We start from the raw sequence: 22,196 nt of genomic DNA, 5'->3' as shown, positions 1-22,196 counted from the left end.
CTACAACATCAAGAAGAACACGCAAAGAGAGATCCAAGACCTCATCCTGCTCCTTGGAAATGACAGGCAGGAGATGGTAAAGGAGCTCCATTGCTATTACAAAAGACTCCAGAAACTCCTTATTGTTAACAAAAAGAAAAAGCTGCATAGACCAGCATTTCCCAAACTATGGGTCGCGACCCACCAGTGGGTCGCGAGCGAATATTGAGTGGGCCCTGAAACATAAGACGATATTCCGACCGATCGGGCTAACAGCCGGACGTCTTTTGTTTTTGTGACATTCTTTATCGCGTTGTGTTGTGTTCGTTAGCGTACGCCCTTATAATCTTTTTAAAAACAATTATTAACGTTTGAATATAATAATGGAAAAGTGGTTGAAACGGATAGCAAAAACTACGTCGCCGCCGCCGGTTGATTGTGATGAAAAGACAGAAGATGTTCTTATAAATGACAAAAGTGGCACTGAGGCTGACTTCCAAGCTCCCTCAACGAGTTCGCATGAATCGAAACGACGGAAAGTTGTAAGAAAATATGACCCTGAATATCTAAAACTAGGATTCACTTGGAATCATGATACGATAGATCCGCGTCCTCAATGCGTGATTTGCTACGAAATATTAGCGAACGAAAGTATGCGCCCAAGTAAGTTGACGTGTCATATAGAAACGAAGCATTCCCATTTTACGAATAAGCCAGTAGATTTTTTTCAAAGAAAATTGTTGGATATGAAATCTTCAAAAAATATTGTTTCACATTTCATTAATATTAATGAAAATGCTGTATATGCCTCATACCTCATTAGCTTAAGGATCGCCAGAGCAGGAAAGCCTCATACCATTGGCGAAGATTTAGTGTTACCATCGATTAAAGATGCTGTTGGAGTGATGTTTGGAGAAAAAGAAGTAAAGGAAATCGAGCGCATACCACTGTCCAATAATACTGTTGCACGACGAATCGACGAAATGGCTGAATGGGCAGAGGACGAATTAATCCGGAGGGTAGTTTGTAGTAAATATTATACGCTACAACTAGATGAGTCTACTGACGTGCAAGGCCTATCTCAACTACTTGTTTTTGTGCGTTATATATGGCAAAACGACGCGCATGAAGATATCTTGTTCTGCAAGCCAATTAGTCGTGGAACGGCCGAGGAAATTTTCAATGTAATTGATTCCTATATAAAAGAGAAAGGTTTACAGTGGAAGAACTGTTTCGGGATATGCACTGACGATGCGTGGGCTATGTGCGGGAAAAATAGCAGTGTCGTTACAAGAGTTCTTAAACAAAGCCCCTGTGCTTTGTGGACACACTGTAGCCTTCACAGAGAAGCACTGGTTTCAAAAGCATTACCTAATGATTTCAAAACAGTACTAAATACAGCTGTGAAAATTGTAAATTATATGAAAACAAAACCCTTACAAGCACGTTTATTTCAAAAGCAGTGTGAAGAAATGGGTAGTCTTCATACATCTCTTCTTCTGCATACGGAGGTACGTTGGTTATCCAGGGGGAAAGTACTGACACGATTAGTGGAATTACGCAATGAAGTTACAATTTACTTGGAAGGAAAAACTGAATATATTGAATCTCTACTGGACAAAGAATTCATTCTCAAGCTCACATACTTGGCGGATATTTTTTCGAAATTAAACGAACTCAATTTGTATTTGCAAGGTTCAAACGAATCAGACATTTTTGCAGTCCACGATAGAATTCGGGCGTTTATGAAAAAGCTTATGTTGTGGAGAAGTTGTATTGAGGATGGCAAGTATGATTGTTTTGAAACTCTTGAAACTTTTATTATAGAAAACCAAGTGCAGCCAAAGACAAACGTACTGTCTGCAATTTCCACTCATTTATCATTGTTAAAAAATAACTTTGATGCCTATTTCGGGGAAGAGATGAAAAAGCTCGACTCGTTGAATTGGATTCGTAACCCATTTCAAGACCGCCTACCAAGTAGTATGTCAACAAAAGCAAGTGAAGAACTCATTGATTTATCAGAAGATACATCACTGAAAAATAGTTTCAATCGCAAGCAGTTAACAAAATTCTGGCTCTCAGTTGCTGGGAACTATCCTTGCCTGTTTGATGAAGCTATAAAAGTCCTCCTCCCCTTCAGTACCTCATATCTATGTGAGGCCGGATTTTCGGCTATGATCAGCATTAAAACTAAATACCGAAATAAATTGGACGTATCAAACTCACTGCGATTAAAAGTAACTAAAATTGAAGTTGATGCTAAAGCTGTAATGACAAAAAATAGGAAACAAATACACCCTTCTCATTGAAATAACAGTCCTTGTAGGTATTTAAGTAATAAAAAATTGTAACTTAAAGTTGCTTTTTTTTCTTATTTGAAAAGTCCTTCATTCATATTGGTGACGCTTAAATTTCCATAGTGACTGTTTGTGAGCTAAAGTACAATATATGTTGTCTGTGATGATAACAAATTAATGTCAAATGAAAAAAATACTTTAAACAAAATAAACAGCCCGAACAAATAAGACACCATTAAGTAGTTCCGCGACTCGCTACTAGGGAATCTGAGCATTACCAATATTTTATGCCCCCTTTTTAAGACGGCTAAGAGGTGGGTCCCGAATTTGGCAGTTTTTGTTAGGTGGGTCGGAGCCCAGTCAACTTTGGGAACCACTGGCATAGACTACGAGAGAAAGCTGGACACTTAATAGCAAAAAACAAAGAGCAACAGACCTGCATTGTTAATCTCTCCTCATACACACCAAATGAAGCAGAGATGTCGGTACTTACAAAGGGACTCTCATATTGTCCTGCAAAGCCCATTGACAACATCAGACTCTGCAGTGATATGGAAGAATTCTTCAGAAGACTCAGACTAAAAGAATTTTTCCACAAGAAAGAAAACAGTAACACACAGGAACCAACAACAAGCAGTTACAACAACCCCACCAATAAATCCACATGGACACCAGAAGCTGGCAGAAACTCTACCCTGGATAATTATATAGACTGCTTTCCGACAGAGAGTGAAAACAGGAATCTTAAACAGGCAACAAAATCGGATAGAAAACATTACTAGGGATGAGCGGAGAGCCATACATTCACTAAGGGAAAATACAGAAATCATTATCAAACCAGCAGACAAAGGGGGTGCTTTAGTCATCATGAACACATCAGATTACATACAGGAGGCACAAAGACAATTGTCCAATATTATGCATTATTACAAACTGCAAGAAGACCCAACAGATCTCTACAAAAAGGAACTAAAAAAGATAGTAAGTAGCTTTCCTCTTGACATCAGGGATCATGTAAACAGTTTAATTCCTGAGAACCCCAAAATGGGTTACTTCTACATGCTTCCTAAAATCCACAAAGAAGGGAACCCAGGAAGGCCTATAATCTCAGGAATTGGCTCCCTTACAGAAAATGTTTCAGGTTGGGTGGAGCACATCCTTAAACCTCTCACCCGTAATACAACCAGCTACATCCAGGACACCACTGACCTTAAAAAAACTGTCTGCTTTAGGCCCCTTACCTGAGGGAACCTTACTGGCCACAGTGGATGTTGAGGCACTTTACACTAACACCCCCCATGATGATGGCATATTGGCATGTGAAATGTACCTCAAACAACATGATTTACCCACAAAGTCAGTAATAGAAATGATAAAATTCACTCTGACACATAATATATTCTCTTTTGGACAGGATTGCTACTTGCAACAAATGGGGACTGCAATGGGATGTCGGTTTGCACCTCACTATGCAAATCTTTTTATGGCAAAATTGGAGGAAGATTTCATGTCAATGTGCATCGTAAAACCAATGTTGTATCTCCGTTACATAGATGACATCTTCATAATCTGGACTGCCAGTGAAAAGGACCTCCTCCATTTTCATAATGAATATAATTGTTTTCACCCCAACATAAAGCTGAAGCTGAATTACTCAAAAACAGAAGTCAGCTTCCTTGACACCACCGTTCAACTGAAAGACAACACCCTTGTAACTTCTATTTTTCACAAACCGACAGACAGACGGACCTACCTGAAAAATGATAGCTTCCACCCCAAGCATATAAGGCGCTCCATTATTTTCAGCCAAGCAATACGGTACAATCGTATTTGCTCAGACCCAACAGACCGGGATCAACAACTGCAGGAGCTCAGACAAGATTTCATCAGACAAGGTTACACCCCGAAAACAACAGACACTCAAATAAGAAGAGCTACTGCCATACCCAGAGACAACCTTCTGGAATATAAAAACAAAGACAACAAGGATCGCATCCCCCTTGTTGTCACCTACAACCCACATCTTGAAACACTTCGAAAAATTATAAAAGAACTTCAGCCAATACTAAACAATGACCAAACACTGAAAAATGTATTTCCTGAACCTCCCCTCCTGGCATACAGACAACCACCAAACCTTCAACAATTAATTGTCCGAGGCTCCCTAAGTGAACCAACAGAAAATGGCACATCTCCATGCCTACAGAAAAGATGCAAAACATGTGCCCACATCTATGATACAGACCGTATAGTTATACCACACTGCCGACTTGAACATCACATCAAGGGATCATTTTCCTGCAGATCATCATAATGTAGTCTACCTAATTTTCTGCATGAAATGTCCTGACACTGCACTCTATGTGGGAGAAACTGGACAAACACTCTGCCAGAGAATGAATTTACACAGGTTCCACATTAAACATGGCAACACAGATGTTCCTGTGGCGGCCCACTTCAACAGCCATGGACACTGTGAGAAGGACTTTAAAGTCACAGTGCTTATGGGCAACTTCAAAACACAGCAAGAGAGAAAAGAATGGGAAGTTAAACTCATGCTAAAATGTAATACTTTACAACATGGATTGAATAAAGACAAGAGTTTTATGGCCAGATATGAGGATTGTTTACATCTCTCAGAATGACAGACAACCTGTCTACAGACCCACATTGTTTTGAAAAAACTCATTACAAACTTCAAAAGACTTTGTTGGACAGTTATTTTATCCAGAGATCTTGACAATACATTGTTCTTTTCTCTCTTGTTAAATTAACCCTAGCCTGAATGAATCTATTAATTTTTTACATTCAAAATTTCTCATTTAAATATTTACCAATGTTGTTTCTTGTCCTAGAGTGTGTATATAAACACAGGGAACTCCAGTCTCTGTATTACATCTTGCCTGAAGAAGTGGCCTGAGTTGCCTCGAAAGCTTGCATATTGTAATCTTTTTAGTTAGCCAATAAAAGGTGTCATTTTGCTTGGCTTTTCTCTACATTCATAATGGCTAACACGGTGCAACTCCCTAGTACTTCAGTTACATTAAAAAGACAAACAATGGTAGATGAGACATTGAGTTACTTTGAGGCCTCTTTTTCCTGTTGCTTGTATACATGATGTTTTGTATAAATACCAGCACTGCATACAACACTCCGGAAAGAGGTGGGGATTTTGGAATGTGGTAGAGTGGAGAAAAAATGTGAGTGTTTTGGGACATCATTGCAGTCAGAGTCAATGATGAGTGGGTACTACAGTTATCTTTTCTAACTGAGGAACTTTTTCATAAAATGGAAATTTATATCAACATCTACAGAGGACATCAACATGGATCTACTTTGGTGTAAGGTCACAGTGGTCAGCAGTTGTGCTTCATTACTTTAAGACTCTATTGTTGACCTCACTCAAAATATTTTGCTGTTTTTAACATCTGCAGGGACTGTTTTTGTATTGCATAGACATTAATTGGCACTGTTTATATCGCTTATATTAGTAGCATGTAAGCAGACAATTCAATGTGTCAAAGAAGGATTGGGGTACCATCCTCGTAACCCCTTTTAATTGTTAACACCCGAAAAAACGGCTTAAACAAAAAATTACGTATATTCTATGGCTTGTGCACTCAGAAAAGCATTCAGTAGCTCAGTTCTTCACTAGTGTTAGTTTGGTATCTGACACCACCTTTTGGGAACGAGCTGGCTTTATATGGCTGAGACTGGAATGTGCAGAGTTTTCTCTGAGTAGTGAAGTGGGGTCAGATGATAATGTTAATATCAGCACCCCTTTTGTCTTGGGTGGAACTGCTTACCTCACCAGCATCAAGGAAGATGAAGATGTTTCCCAGACACATACATGCATGACAAGCTATTGTGTATACGTGGTTTTATGTTTATTCATTGTGCTCTTGTATATGTGTGCACTATAGATGTATTAAATCCCTAAAACTTTTACATCTAAGTGAGGCACGGTGGTGCAGTGGGTAGCGCTGCTGCCTCGCAGTTAGGAGACCTGGGTTCACTTCCCAGGTCTTCCCTGCGTGGAGTTTGCATGTTCTCCCCGTGTCTGCGTGGGTTTGCTCTGGGTACTCTGGTTTCCTCTCACAGTCCAAAGACATGCAGGTTAGGTGCAATGGCAATTCTAAATTGTCCCTAGTGTATGCTTGGTGTGTGGGTGTGTGTGTGTATGTGTGTGCCCTGCGGTGGGCTGGCGCCCTGCCTGGGGTTTGTTTCCTGCCTTGCGCCCTGTGTTGGCTCCAGCAGACCCCTGTGACCCTGTAGATAGGATTTAGCAGGTTGGATAATGGATGGATGGATTTTACATCTGAATTCTAAATACTGATTGAGAAAATATTAGTGTGAAAAATGAGAAGAATATTAATGGGTCCAAAATATAAATGTGAAGAAATGGACCTGATCTCATTTTGACTGTAATGTTCTGAGAATATACAGTTAACTGTGTCAGTACAGCACTTTCTTGTAAAATAGATATTAGTTTTAGAAGCACAAGAAAATGCTTCCTGCTGCTGCTCACCCTCAAACATGTTACACGGAGCAGCAGCTGTATAGCATAAAATAACGCCTACTCTTTTAATAGCACGGCCCTGCTCCTTATTAATAGTCAGGGCAAGACAGATGCTGACAGGGACTGATGCCATTTAAACTTGAATGGGTAATTAGATGGTATTAAAAAAACTTGGGGATGAATACCAATTCTCTTTACAATATAATATTACCAATGCCATACTAACAGTTTGATGTAATGTGTTACTTGTATCATTAAAATTAATAGTTGTAAGTTACCATTAATAAAAAAAAACTTTAAACATTTTATAGTAATAAAAAAAGAAGTACAGTCAAAACATATACAATACTTTATACTGATTTCATTTTCTCTAAATATCCCCACCTTTTTTCTAGTAATGTGTATTAATGTGTTCTGCTCTAGTGCAAAGTTTATAATAAACTTTGGAGTACTTTTGTTTAGGAAAACAATGAGTTGAATGGTAATTTTCTGCAGTATGGCTTGATACAACAAGGTACAACAAAGTGAATAGAGACACTTTGACTAAGAAACACTAAGTCCATTCTTCCATTATTTGTGTCACTGAAATCTCTCCTTAAGATCAGAAGACATCAGGACATTGCATTGATTGAATTCCTTGATATGACAGTAAAAGAGCAAGATTACATACCATTATTGCTTATACCTTTGACTGAAGTTAACACTGCTTTTAACCACTCAGCAAGGGTATTAGCATATGCTGGTGTTACTTATGTTGTAAGTACCAGCCCTTAAGACATATGCCATGCAGCGTGTGGCTCACATGCCTGTCAGAACATAGTATTATAGTGACAGGCATATGAATGGCAGCAGCAGTGACATAGCTGGCATAATGGTAAAACAAATTAAAATAATACAAAATACATCATTACTTTTCAAAGGCTGAAATGCACAATGTTGGATGCTTTCTGCTAAGTAGACCTGTGACTGAAATTAATACATTTTTAATGCTAGAAAATAGTTATTTTGCTTTGGTACTACAGGCAATAGGTTGATGGAAGTCTGATGGCTTCTCTATTTGTTTATGAAATGACAACTAATATAATTTACATATATACAGTAGTTCTGTTTCGGTTTCAGCAGCACAAACCTTAAACTACCAAACTAAAACTAGCCATATTTCGAAGTCTGTGCAAACATTATTAAAGTGACAAATGAAAAGTTTAATTATAAAAGTGTAGACTGCTGCCCAGAAATTGCTGAATACTTTTCTGATAGGTACTATAGATCAAGTTCATGTTTCACATGGTAGACTAAATGCATTATGTATATTTGCAGACACAAATAAAACAAAATTGCAACACTGCACAGGAGATAGGATTTGTAGTTTATTTATACATTATTTATATCTTTTCCTTCAAGCAAGCACAGCAAAAGCATAAATTCTGAATTAGAAATAATTTCAGTTTCTTATTTCATTCAAGTAAAAATCTTGCATGCATTAACAAAAGTTAAACAAAGTTATTATTAATTGTATACAGAAGTGGTAGTCTTCATCAACTTCTTGACAGTCAAAATATTTTATATTTTACATATATACATATAAATTTTATTTATATATATATATATATATATATATATATATATATATACACACACACACACACGAGTGGCTGCGGTGGGCTGGCACCCTGCGTGGGGTTTGTTTCCTGCCTTGCGCCCTGTGTTGGCTGGGATTAGCTCCAGCAGACCCCCATGACCCTGTAGTTAGGATATAGCAGGTTGGATAATGGATGGATGGATGGATTCTTCTTAGATGCCTGATTTTAGGTGTGAGATTTGCCCGAACACCACCAGTCAGAAACCACATCTTTATAAAAACCACACGTTTATTAAACATAAATAAACACAGTCCCAAAAACCACACAATGCACACAGCAATTAATCACCCCAATAAAGTCCTTTCAGTCCAGTCCTTGGCCGCCTATCTCCTCCAGGGAGCTTTGTCCTACTCCCACTCCCGACTCTGGCTTCCGACTGTAGGAAGGTGGCGCCTTTTATTCCCGCCCGGATGTGCTCCAGGTGGCTGATGACGTCCATCCGGCAGCACTTCCTGGTGTGGCGGAAGTGCTGCTCTTTCCACCGGAAGCACTCCCTGGCAGGTTCGTCCGCCATCTTGCCTGGTGTGGCGGAAGTGACAATTCTCCAGGTCCGACGAAGCTTGAGGTGCCCCCTGGCAGAGGCTATGGGTCCCAATGAGTTAAATCCCCTTTACTCTTCTCCCGTGGTCCTCTCCTGGTCCAGGGCAGCTGCCCCCTTGTGACCCGGATGCTGTTTAAGTCCCTTTCCGGTCCCTCCAGGCATCCCGGCCAGGTAAGAACCCCAGCGATCTGCCACATAGGATAAAAAGTTATTGCATTTGTCGTTACTTTGTAAATGACATGAAATGCATGCTGCTTCTTGCCCTTAAAATGCACTATTTTCTTTATGCATTTGATTTTCATTAAGGACCACAGTGTACCTTTTTATATTAAGAAGTGAAGTTTTAACACTGAGCAAGGCACCATCTGGAATGAATGAAAAAATATAGCATGAATAGTATGTACAGTAACAGGTCACTGTCTCTGTATTTAATTTTTTCAATAAAGATATTTTCACCTTTTTTATTAAAATTACAAATTGTGATGAGGTTGATATTTGCAGTTTGCTGTTGGTATTTATTAAATGAATTAATTGCACCCTCAATGTTCTATATTCCCTACTTTTGCCTTATGCTATTTCCAAGATTAAGACTTTAGCAATATAAATTCTAAAGTCTGAATGAATAATTTAATGTCTAATGTATGGCTGTTCAATTACTTGTCCAAGTAGGCTACCTGCATTAACTTTAAATAGAGCATGAATCCAACACCTGAAATTTCTATCTCTAGTTGAGTATGCCGAAGATGGTTTTAATTGTGGCTTAATGGTGAGATTTTAAACCAGTAGCATGTGTTCAAGTGAATATAAATCATGACTGTAAAGAAATAGATTTTACTTAAAAATTACATAACTTATTCTTTAAATTCAGTTCAGAAATTGTTAGGCATTAGACTTAATTAGACTTAACTACAAACAATCATTCTTTTGCATTTTGTTTGCAGTTGTAAGAATGTCCTCCTTTCTTCTTTCTTGTTTTCATTTTTGCATTGCTCTTTTATTTTTATCATATACTTAAATGCTTTCATCACAACAAGTGTCGGTCGATACAACTGTTTGTGTTTCACTGCTATTTTTTCAATCATGATACAATAGGGTTTTTCAACCTATAAAAAAATAACTGGACTATTAAAATGCATTTATCACCACAGACTTGTTTCTAAGCAGCAATGCACAAAATTCGAATTCCTCGAATAGATACTGGCTTGTTCTCTTTGCCCCACCTCTTACTATCACATCAGGTTTAGATGCTATTGAATTGCACGCTGCAAAGCTTCACAAAGTGCAGATTCCACCAGTTCTCTTTTCTAGCTAGTAAATATCTACAAACATGTCTTCTTAACCTTAAAAAAGATAAGTGTTGATGACAAAAATAACAACAACGTCAACAACAACATTTATTTATATAGCACATTTTCATACAAACAATGTAGCTCAAAGTGCTTTACATGATGAAGAAAGAGAAAAAAGACAAAATAAATAAGAAAATAGAATTAGGGAACACTAATTCACATAGAATAAAAGGTCTGATGGCCAGGGAGGACAGAAAATACAAAAAAAAAATCCAGACAACTGGAGAAAAAAATTAAATCTGCAGGGGTTCCAGGCCACGAGACCGTCCAGCCCCCTCTAGGCATTCTACCTAACATAAATGACCTCAATCAGTCCTCATTGTATTCAGGGTTCTCATGGAAGAGTTTGATGATGACGGTCATGTGGAATTCTGGCCTTTAATCCATCAATGTAGGGAGATCACGGTGCTTTGATTAGGTGGTGGTGGCGTAGATCGCCACCACAGAAAACCGGAAAAAGAACAGAAGAGAAAGTAGGTGTTAGTACGGATTTTGGAGCCACCATGAATAATAATGATAATTAATTGAATATACAGAGCATCAGGATTAAACTAAGATGAAGCTATGTGAAAACCATGTTAAATAATGTGTTTTCAGCAGTTTTTTTAAAGTGTTCTGCTGTATTAGCCTGGCAAATTCCTATTGGCAAGATATTCCAGATTTTAGGTGCATAACAGCAGAAGGCCACCTCACCACTTCTTTTTTAGACACTCATTTGAAGATCTAAGGTTACGATTTGGAGAGTAAGGTGTAAGACATTCCGAAATATAAGATGGAGCACAATTATTTAAGGCTTTGTAAACCATAAGCAGTATTTTAAAGTCAATTCTAAATGACACAGGTAATCAGTGTAGTGACATCAAAACTGGAGAAATGTGATTGGATTTTCTTTTCCTTGTTAAGATTCTAGCAGCTGCATTCTGCACTCGTTGCAATCGATTGATGTCTTTTTTGGTAGTCCTGAGAGGAGTGTGTTACAGTAATCTAGCCGACTGAAAACAAAAGCGTGAAGTAATTCAGCATCTTGCAATGTTATAAGAGATCTAACTTTTGCTATATTTCTTAAGTGAAAATATGCTGTCCTAGTAATCGGATTAATATGTGATTTAAAATTCAGGTCAGAGTCAATAGTTACCCCTAAATTCTTTACCCCCGTCTTGACTTTTAATCCTAATGCATCAAGTTTATTTCTAATAACCTCATTATATCCATTATTGCCAATCACTAAAATTTCTGTTTTCTCTTTATTTAGTTTGAGAAAATTACTACTCATCCATTCAAAAACACAAGTAAGACATTGTACCAGTGAATCAAGACAGTCAGGGTCATCAGGTGCTATTGATAAATACAGTTGTGAGTCATCAGCATAGCTGTGGTAGCTCAGGTTATGCCCTGAGATAATCTGACCTAATGGAAGCATGTAAATCGAAAAGAGCAGCGGACCTGGGATAGAGCCTTGTGGAATAGATATATGTATATATACCATATAGAATATCATGTGTCTTTGAAGTATAATTACCACAACTAACAAAGAATTTTCTACCTGCCAGGTAGGATCCACACCAATTTAAGACTACTGCCAGAGAGGCCCACCCATTGACTAAGGTGATTTCTAAGAATATTGTGATCAATGGTATCAAATGCGGCACTCAGATCTAAGAGGATGAGAACAGATAAACGGCCTCTGTCTGCATTTACCCGCAAGTCACTGGCTACTTTAATGAGTGCAGTTTCTGTACTGTGATTTGTTTTGAAACCCGACTGAAACTTATCAAGAATAGCATGTTTATTGAGGTGATCATTAAGCTGCATAATGACTGCCTTCTCTAGAATTTTACTTAAGAAAGGCAGGTTAGAAATAGGTCTAAAATTTTCAAAAGCTGAGGAGTTGAGATTATTTTTCTTGAGCAGGGGTTTAACTACAGCAGTCGTAAGACAGTCTGGAAAGACCCACCACAAAAATCAAGAATACTATCAATTAGCATGCCCGATACTTCTTTGAAAAAACTTGTTGGTATTGGGTCAAGGACACAGATGGAGGGTCTCAGTTGAGAAATTATTTTATATAAACCAGGTAAATCTATCCTGGTGAAAGAATTTAATTTGTTTATAATGGAGTACCAAGGTTTAAGAGTATCAGTATTGGGGAGATGTACTATATTATTTCTAATATCATTAATTTTTTGATTAAAAAATACAGCAAAAGCCTCACAAGTTTCACTGGAAGTATTTTGGAGGCATTCCATTGAGTGACCTGGTGTGACTATGTCAGCAGCAGCTCTCACCTTAGTATTAAAATTTTCCACCTTACTATTTACATTATTCTCACTATTGTAGTAAGCACTACAAATGGACTGGTTGCTTAGAATGTTTGTAAATTTTGAAGCTGCTGATGAATCAAAGAAGCGTTTTTTAACAATATGCTTCTCGTGAATATTTTCAATCATTATTTCTATATTAAATAGTAAGAGAAAAGAATAGAATAGAAGAGAAATAGGCAGTTTAATAATAATAGGACTAAATAATATCTATTTGTACATGTTTTAACAAAACCAGTATGTCTGTTCAGTAACGACACTGTTGCTGTCTCAAAAGAATACAATCTGAGAAAGCACTTTCACATTCAAACTTTGACACAAATTTTCCAGTAGGATCAGAGGATCATAGACGTAAAGTGCAAAGCCTAGTAATAAGCTATGAAAGCAGATGAGCTATCATGGTTGATCATGTTCTGAGTAGGTAAAGGCTATATCAGTCTTGCTCCATGTAGCATGGGTTCTCGGTGGAAAGAAAAAAATGTTCACTGACTGAGAGACTGCGAAAGAATATATGTTAGATACTATAGAGGAGGCAATGATAGACAGCATAAGGTAAGGAAGAGCATAACTTCATCCATTCAAATAATACCCATGACCGATACCATAACCATGAAAGGATTAAATAGTCAGCAATCTTGTGTAAAAAACTTAACTTGCAAACAAGTTTATTTTATTTTAAATCTGTTATTTAACTACAGGGAAAATGCTTCATTTTTCATTAATGCACGAATTAATAAATAACTTGGCATCTGCACAATTTACCATAACATTTACAATATTTTTAGATAAGATATTGGCAAACTTTTAGCTTTGCTACAAGGTTTGACAGCATTCACATTCACATTGATGTAGTGCAATTTTTGAAGAATCCATTTACGATTGATATGGAAAGAGAGTTTGCATCAAAAGCCAAACAGGTTCTTATGTCACTTGATGAAGGTTCCTTAGCAATTAGAACTTATAGACATGCAAGAATCATCTGAATTAACGCAGGTGCTTCAACCTGTGGGATGTGTGCAGTTTTGGGCAGAACTGAACTAGGTCCAGTTCCCAGACGCTAAAAGATTTTCTAACAATGTTAGAAAATATTCACATATTCATGCAAGTCAAGGTTTTCACAAATTAATGCAATTAAAGCAAACACTGCCCCATCCCCCCACATCAGTGTCTAAGAATTGCTATCACTTTATATGAACCTAACACTACTGCTCTTACAAATTCAAGTAAGTGCAATTTTATTCATTAGAAAACAAATACAGTATTGGATATTAAATGTGTACTTTATATACTGTAAGCAAGGTAAAATAGAAATAACTGATATGAGAACATTTTGTTATTTAACATGTAGTCCTCTGGATGTATTCTGTTTTATTAATATGAAAAGTGATTATAACAAATGTATAAATTGTATTTATAACAAATGTAGTGTCATATGACGGATAGTTCAGATCATTGTTATTCAGTTAAATAACATTCCAAGTAAATTTGTATGAGTTGTAAGATTTTTTTCCGTGCCTGCGTGATTCACATCAATTTAAATATTAATATTAACATCAATAAACATCTTTGAATACACAGTATAATATTTCTGATTTCTGTGTCTGTTTTGAAAGGCAGTGTTCTATTAACGACACTAAAAAGAGCATTTTTTATTATAAACCCCATTCATAAGTGATCAAACATGAAAAATATAGTTAAAAATATACTTTTATTCTTCTCAATTTTTTCCAGTGGGTTTGTTGATGAAGGAGTATTGACATCACTTGCAGTATCTAAACAGATATCCATATTGTTGATAGATATTTACAGAAAATCCATACTCAAAGGAAGGATATTGTTGTGATGTGAAATTTGATAATATTTTGTTTGTCTTTATTTGTAACTTAGACAAAACAATGTAATATTAGTGCTACATTATAGATAATAACAGCAATTGTTTGATGGTTTAAGAACCCCTTCTCCCCTTTTAGGACTGAGTCTCTTTAAATTTTACGACAGGATTGGGGGAAGTGCCTCAAACAAGTCTGGCTAATATTTCTCTGCAGGACTCCCAGTCAGCCCCCACAGGAAAGCCAGGCTGCCTAATTGCCAAGCTTTACCTTAACACAGTGCTTCTCAATTATTTTCTGTCATGCCCCCCCTAGGAAGAAGAAAACATCTCGCGCCCCCCACGCGACTATAAATAGTATCATTTGTCTATAAAATTGTTATAAGTACACCTCTGCATAACACTGTATCCTTATTAACGCATAAGAGAATAAAAAAAGAAAGAAATATGGACCAATTTAGAACAAAGAATAGCTTTATTAAATGTAACAGAAAAGATTTAAAGTGCATTCTAAATTCAAAAAAAATTAAATCCTTAATTAAACTATAAACATTTTTTGATTGACCATGTCAAACCATATGATACTGAAAAAAAATACATAAAATCAATAAATAATAATGCATTCAAACTGATCACCAACATTTACTCAGGAGCACAATATTAAAAAAACTTTAACCTGCAAAACAAAAATATATAAAATAATTTGAGCTGATTTTTTAATCAGAGATGATGTCTGGATTAATGGCTACAATGAGCACGTTTTGCAATGCACAGCTTTTCGAAGCGGGGTTTGAAGCAGGACACAGCAACTCTCAGCTCCTTCTCAATGTGTAGCTGGGACCTGTATTTGCTTTTCAGAGCAGCAACAGCAGAGAAGCCAGTCTCACACAAGTAAGAAGTTGCAAATGGAAGAAGAATGTGCACAGCTCTTTGTCCTAAGAGTGGATATTGCTTCTCCACATTCAGCCAGAATTCACTCAGTGTCTGGGATGTGAAACTTAGTCTCAATATGGAGTCAGATGTGATTTCTATGAACTGCTCCTTCTCTGCAAGGATAAAACCAGTTGGAGCTGGTGCATTAAAAGGATCTCTCACCCAGTCATACTGGGAACTGTTTTTAGGGAAGTACTTTGTAAAGAATCCCATCAGTGATGAAATATGCTGCTTAAAATATGGAATCACTGAGGTGACATCATACTCAGTAGTGTCAACAAATTCCTGCAAGTTCTCAAATGACACAGTATTTCCTTCATCAAGTCGCCTGCCCCACATTGCAAGCTTTCGAGTGAAAGAGTTGATCTTGTCTGTGACCTGAGGGAGGTGTTGATTTTTCCCTTGAAGCTGTAGATTTAGTTCATTGAGCTTTCCAAATATGTCACTCAGGTAAGCAAGTTTCATCAGAAAGTTCTCATCACTAAACTTTCTTGCAACTTCATACTTGTGCTCCTGCTCCAAAAACATTCTTATCTCTTCTCTGAGCTCAAAAACTCGGGATAACACTTTTCCTCGTGACAGCCACCTTGCTTCACTGTGAAACAGCACAGCTTGATGTTCAGCTCCCATCTCCTCACAGATAGCAGAGAAAACTCTTGTTTTTAGTGGTCTGGTCTTTATTAAATTGACTACTCCTACATTGTCAGTCATAACCTCACTTAATTCAGAGGAAAGGTGCCTTGATGCCAGTGCCTCTCTATGTAAAATACAGTGTGTCCACTCAGCATTAGGTGAAGCCTTCTTTATGAGAGTCCGAAGTCCTTTTCTCATCCCTGCCATGGTCTGTGCACCATCACTGCAAACACCAATGCAGTTATCCCACTTTAGCCCATTCTCAGTCAGGAAGCAGTCTAGCATTTTGAATAGCTCTTCGGCTGTGGCTCTGTCTCTGACATATTTACAAAAAAGTAGATCCTCACACAGGGAATTTGTCATTTCAAAACGTACATAAGCAATAAACAAACAGTCTTTGTTGCTGTCAATTGCTTCATCAAATTGTAAGGCAAAACGTTTATCTTTGAGTTTTTCTACCAGCTGTTCTTTAAGATCGTCAGCAATGTCATTTATACGTCTAGCAACAGTGTCATTTGACAGAGGGATAGTTTTTATTTTTGCAGCACTTGCGTCATCCAGCATGACAGAGACCATGTCTAATACTGCAGGCAGTATCAGCTCTTCTGCTATGGTGTGGGGTTTTTTGCACTGAGCAATTTGGTACGCCACCTTAAATGATGCCAACAACGCTCGCTGGTTTACTGAAGTAGCAGTCAGAAAGCGGGATGATTGCTGGCAATATTCAACACGTTTTCGCTGAAAAAACTCAAGCGGCTTATCAGCGTGATTAGGGTATAATGTCTTTAAGTGACGCCTTAATTTATTTGGCTTCATGCTGTCCGCTGCCAACATTTTTAGACACAGTAAGCACACCGGTCTTTCCTCGTCTCCCACCGTAGTCACAGTGAAGCCAAGCGCTACATACGCTTCGTCATATTTCCTCGTCTTAGCTTTCGGGAGACTTTCGTTTGTCTCTTTATCTTCTTCTTTCTCCGCCTGTCTTCTCATCCCTGTTAAAATTTTTTTCATGATATCACTTGAGGGTCTGCTACACTTCGTGTCTACACTTCATACTCATACTTTGTACTGTGTGCAAAGCGCGCATGCTCAGTGCAAACAAAACCCCTACACCACCGAGCGAATGCTCCCTGCGCACACTCTGCCAATGAGAGCGCCACTGCCCCTTAATGTAGTGGAGTGGTATTGCACTTTATTCTAGAACAGTAAAAAAAAATCAAAACAGAAAAATAAAAAAGCATGTTCCCCGAGGTCAAACGCGCCCCCCTTGACGGAGCCACTATTTGAGAAGCACTGCCTTAACATATGGTTTGGGGGGTGGCAGGTGTGAAGGTGTTCTATCCCCCCATTGGTCTGAAGTATTGCTGTTTGGAACTCTCGTATATCAAAAGCCTTTAAGTACCACGACGCCCTATTGGCTCTAGGGGTTGGACAGAAAACCTATAAATCTGCTTGCTTTACCTCTCTCTCTCACTAAACTGATGAAAGACCATCACACATCATGAACTGAAAAGGACAACACAATGAAGAGCACAGTTTGGAAGCCATTTTGAGGCAGGCATGCAGCCTGTTCTGAAGAAAGCTGACCACAAATGATGCCTTAACTAGAGACATTTTAAGTAACTAACAATTCTGTGTGCCGCCTGAAACTACACATCACCATTTATCAGATTGTATGGTTGCCAATATTCAATGTACTTTGCATATTGTTATTGTTTATGAATAATATCAATGATACGTTACTTAAAGTGTAACTTAACTCCTGCTTGTCTTTTACTACACCTAATTGCCTGAGGTTATACATGTAGAAGGGAAGGTGGGGAAAAGGTATATGGTACAATACCTTATAAACAGTGGTAAGTCTGTGAGATTTTATGCATTTTGACAAAGGCTACATATTAATAACTAGCAAAACACCCGTGCTTCGCAGCGGAGAAGTAGTGTGTTAAAGAGGTTATGTAAACATATATATACATATACATATATACATATATATTGTGGTGGATTGCCGGCATTTTACTCCAGCCCTCACCCCCAGGCCGCCAGGAGGAGCTCTCCCGACAGCATGATCGTGCCCCAAGTTCCAGCAGGGCCTCATGGACTATGCAGTGTTTATACACAGCCCTGCTGGATACCTTGGGGGCCACCGGGAGTCGCTGTAGGGGGGCTAGCGGGCTCTTATGTGCCCTATAACCCGGGAGTGCGTCATCATCACGTGACAGGAAGGAACTACGTGCTCCCGGGCTGAAGAAAAGGACTGTTTACCCTGACCCGGAGGGAATAAGGACTTGTGGGTTTGGACAGGAACCACTTCCGGGTCAGGGAATATAAAAGGACTCTGGGAAGCCCAGTACACTGAGCTGAGCTGGGAGGTAGGAGGGCGAAGTGTCTGGGCGAGGAGGATTGGTATTTGTATTTAGAAAATTATTGTAGTTTATGAGTGTGGAGTGGAGGGTGCTTTGTGCACGTTATAATTATAATAAAGAGTCTTGGACTTTTAGCTGGTGTCTAGAGTGGTACCTGAGGGTTCAAGAGGTGGAGCAATACCTCTACTGCGACAATATACATATCTACATATACACATATCTACATATACATATATGTATATACATATACAAATTTACATATCTACATATATACAGTGGAACCTCTAGATACGAGTTTAATTCGTTCCAGCACTGAGCTTGTATAGCGAATTTCTCGTATCTAGAACAAACTTCCCCATTGAAAATAATGGAAATCCAGTTAATCCGTTCCACACCCCAAATATATTAACATAAAAATCAATTTTCCTAACAAATAACACTGATAAATTATATATACTGTAGTCTACCTTTAATAAATAACACTGGTAAATAATATAACTGATTATTAAAAGAATCAAAACAGGTGTCCAAAGTGCAGTAGAGCATTCAATAAATCTTTAAATAAATAATCCTTAAAACAGTTGTGAAGTGGAGGTTTAAAATACACAAGAATAACAATCCTTTAACACGAGGTTAAAACGTCAAAAGGATGCAGTCTTTAAAAAACAGATGACAATCCCCGGTGCTTCTTCTCTGTTAGCGTCTCACCTGCGGGCTCTGCAACAGGCGAGACACTCTTAATGCAGCTGACCTTCTCTACACCGTCCTGCTTCAGCTGTTTGGCTCGCCTGTTCAGCTCACTGTTCAGCTACACGCGAGCCTGCACTCGCTCGCGCTCTCGCACGCACCGACCGACCGACCGACCGACTGCCTGCCTGCCTGCCTGCCTGCCTGCTACAACCTCCGTTCTCTCTCCTCTTTTACTTCTTCTCCCCCTTAACCGGCTCGCGCTTCTCTATATATGCGGGGAGGACATGGCAGCTGCAGCCCATCAGCCACAGGAACAATCATGGATGTGGGCAGTTTCCCACCTGTGCACTTAAGTGAGAAACGCAGACACCGCAGATCGCGGCTCGCAACTGCTACCACGTCCCCTCGCTAAGCCGCGAGCTATACCCACAGCCTGGCTTGTGGCTCGTTACGCGAGCCAATGCTCGCATTTAGATCTGAATTTTTTGCTCATACTTTCCTCGTATTTTGAATTTCTCGTATACAGAGGTGATCGTATCTCGAGGTTCCACTATATATACATATGTACATATATATACACATATATACATATGCACATATATATATATATATAAATATAGACATACATATATACATACATACATACATTCACATATATATATACATATCTACATATATATATATATATATATATTGTGGTGCTCGGCGGGCATCCATGCCCGGCCGGGACGCCTAGGAGGAGTGGAGGAGGGCTTGTGCCTCCTCCAGGACACGAGGGGGCGTCCTCCCTGGTGGCTTTGGGGACCGCGGGTATGGAGCTTGGAAGCTCAGCCTTGTAGGGGCCCGTGGTCACCGCCAGGGGGCGCCCCAATGCCTTGGGAGTGTTGGCCCTCAGTACTTCCGCCACACCGGGAAGTGCTGGGGGGAAGAAACCTGAAAGCACCTGGTGGACTTCCGGAAACACCTTGGGAGCTTCCGCCACACAGGGGTGTGGCCACGGAGGCCCTAATGATGCACCTGGAGCCCATCCGGGGCATATAAAAGGGGCCGCCTCCCTCCAGTCAGGGCGAGAGTCGGGAGGAAGAAGACATAGTGTGGTGGAAAGGAGTGGAGGCGGACCGAGAAGAGAAAAGGCATTGCGTTGTGGCCAGGACTTTAAAAGGGGTGATTGGTGCTTTGTGCACTGGGTTTGTGCAATATTAACTGTAAATAGTATGTATAATAAACGTGTGTTGGGTGACATGAACGTGTCTGCCTGTCTGTGTCCGAGCCAGTCTCCACAATATATATATATATATATATATATATATATATATATATATATATATATATATATATATATATAAATATATATTCACGGCATTCGTAGTCTGAATCACAATCTGATTGTATGGGTGGTTACCTACCAGGTAACGCTTGTGGTTGGCCAGCAAGTCAGCTAACATCCGCCACGGTACCCTCAGTTGTGAGAAGCAGATCATAGAATGGTTGAAAATAGTTTACTGTCAAATAATGCAAAGAGTATGCGACACGTGTTTCGCCGTAATTCTGGGCTCATTAGGCGTACACACTCACTGCATATAGCCAAATTCCCGCGCTTCGCAGCGGTGAAGTATTGCTTTTAAATTTTAATTAAGAAGAAAAGAAAACCTTTTTAAATTGAGGGAAAATATACCAATAACAATTTGTTAAGGATCTGTTTTTTTGTGAAGCTGCCTTTACACAGCCTGTCCGCTGTTTTATAAATGAACACCATATAAGGCCGTCCTTTCTCCTTGCTTAGCGGTTCTGTATTGTTTTATTGTTCATTTATTACGATTGTTATAGTTATTGTGTAGGTATTTGAGACTCACTTTTCTGTTCAGGTACCCATTTCCTTTATGTAATCCGCGGATTCTCCGTTATTTTTTGTTCATTTATTATGATTATAGTTATTTATTGATTCCCTTCTTTAGCTGACTGCCTGCTCATATAAGGCACTCTGCTGTTTTTTTGTGAAGCAGTCTTTACACAGCTTCTCCGCTGTTTTATAAACGAACGCCATATAAGGCCATCTTTTTTCCTTGCTTTGCCAAGGAAGCAGCCTTTTTATTTAATGCACGGGTTCTCCGTTGTTTCATTGTTCGTTTATTACAATTGTTATAGTTGTCTTTGTATACCACGTTGTCAGTTGAGCACTCCGGTTGGAATATGACCAAGCCGTGGAAGCTTACTGTTGAGAATGCAACGTATAGTTGTAAAGGAGAAAAATGGCAATCTTTTGTAGGTCTATGAACTTAATTTATGCCTGTATGCGTCAGTCGCTTCATATTTTCGTACCTTATCAATTGTGTAATGTGTTTTTTGAACAGGTTTGATTCATCGAAGTGATCACTCGTGCTGTGTTCAGTCACTTCACGTGAGCCGCTCTCTTGTGTGATGTTGCGATGTCCATGGCTTTATTTAATGTTAGCTAAGACCCGGCACTTAAAAGTTTCTCGCTACAGCAATTTTAACTCTGTTTCAAAGTGATCCAAAGTCTCGTTTATACCTCGTGTCTTCTCATTAAACTTATACCTTGTGAATATGGTATTGCAAACGGCAGGGGGAGCGTTTCTATAAACTTAATTTAAACTTACGGTTTACATATGCGTCACTCGCTCGCTTCTTATTGTTTCGCTGCCTTCTCAATTGTGTAATGAATGTTTTCTTCAGCGCTCTTTGTGGCTGTTCCTTGTTTTCAGTTCACGTGATTACGTAGGAGGCCTGATGACGCGATATGCGACTCCGCCTCCCACGGCCATCGAGCCGCACTCCATTACAGTATATGGACAAAAAAGAGGTTCCAGTTATGACCATTACGTGTACAATTTCGAAAAGAAACCTGCCTAACTTTTGTAAGTAAGCTGTAAGGAATGAGCCTGCCAAATTTCAGCCTTCCACCTACACGGGAAGTTGGAGAATTAGTGATGAGTGAGTGAGTGAGTCAGTGAGGGCTTTGCCTTTTATTAGTATAGATACAAAAGGGGAAAGCAGAGCAATATAATACTCTACCAAGACAAAACAGATATTCTATTTATTTGACACTGTCGTCATCAAGTAGATCTAGTGACAAATGTAC

General features: G+C 38.8%; 2 protein-coding genes across 2 annotated transcripts; one reads left to right on the top strand and one right to left on the bottom strand.

Moving 5' to 3' along the window:
• Positions 1 to 362: 362 nt before the first annotated feature.
• LOC127527547 (zinc finger BED domain-containing protein 5-like) lies at positions 363 to 1,574 on the top strand (the record flags this gene model as incomplete). The annotated part of the gene is made up of 1 exon (XM_051926622.1): positions 363 to 1,574. A coding segment is annotated over exon 1 (1,212 nt), but the record flags the coding sequence as incomplete, so codon positions are not given.
• Positions 1,575 to 15,212: 13,638 nt separating this feature from the next.
• On the bottom strand, positions 15,213 to 17,030 carry LOC127527546 (zinc finger BED domain-containing protein 5-like). The gene has a single exon (XM_051926621.1). It carries the CDS (start codon positions 17,028 to 17,030, stop codon positions 15,213 to 15,215), a length of 1,818 nt encoding a protein of 605 aa, XP_051782581.1.
• Positions 17,031 to 22,196: the final 5,166 nt, after the last annotated feature.

The sequence above is a fragment of the Erpetoichthys calabaricus genome, chromosome 4 (genome assembly GCF_900747795.2).
Source record: "Erpetoichthys calabaricus chromosome 4, fErpCal1.3, whole genome shotgun sequence".
NCBI lineage: Eukaryota > Metazoa > Chordata > Cladistia > Polypteriformes > Polypteridae > Erpetoichthys > Erpetoichthys calabaricus.
This window is presented reverse-complemented; position numbering and strand designations above follow the sequence as displayed.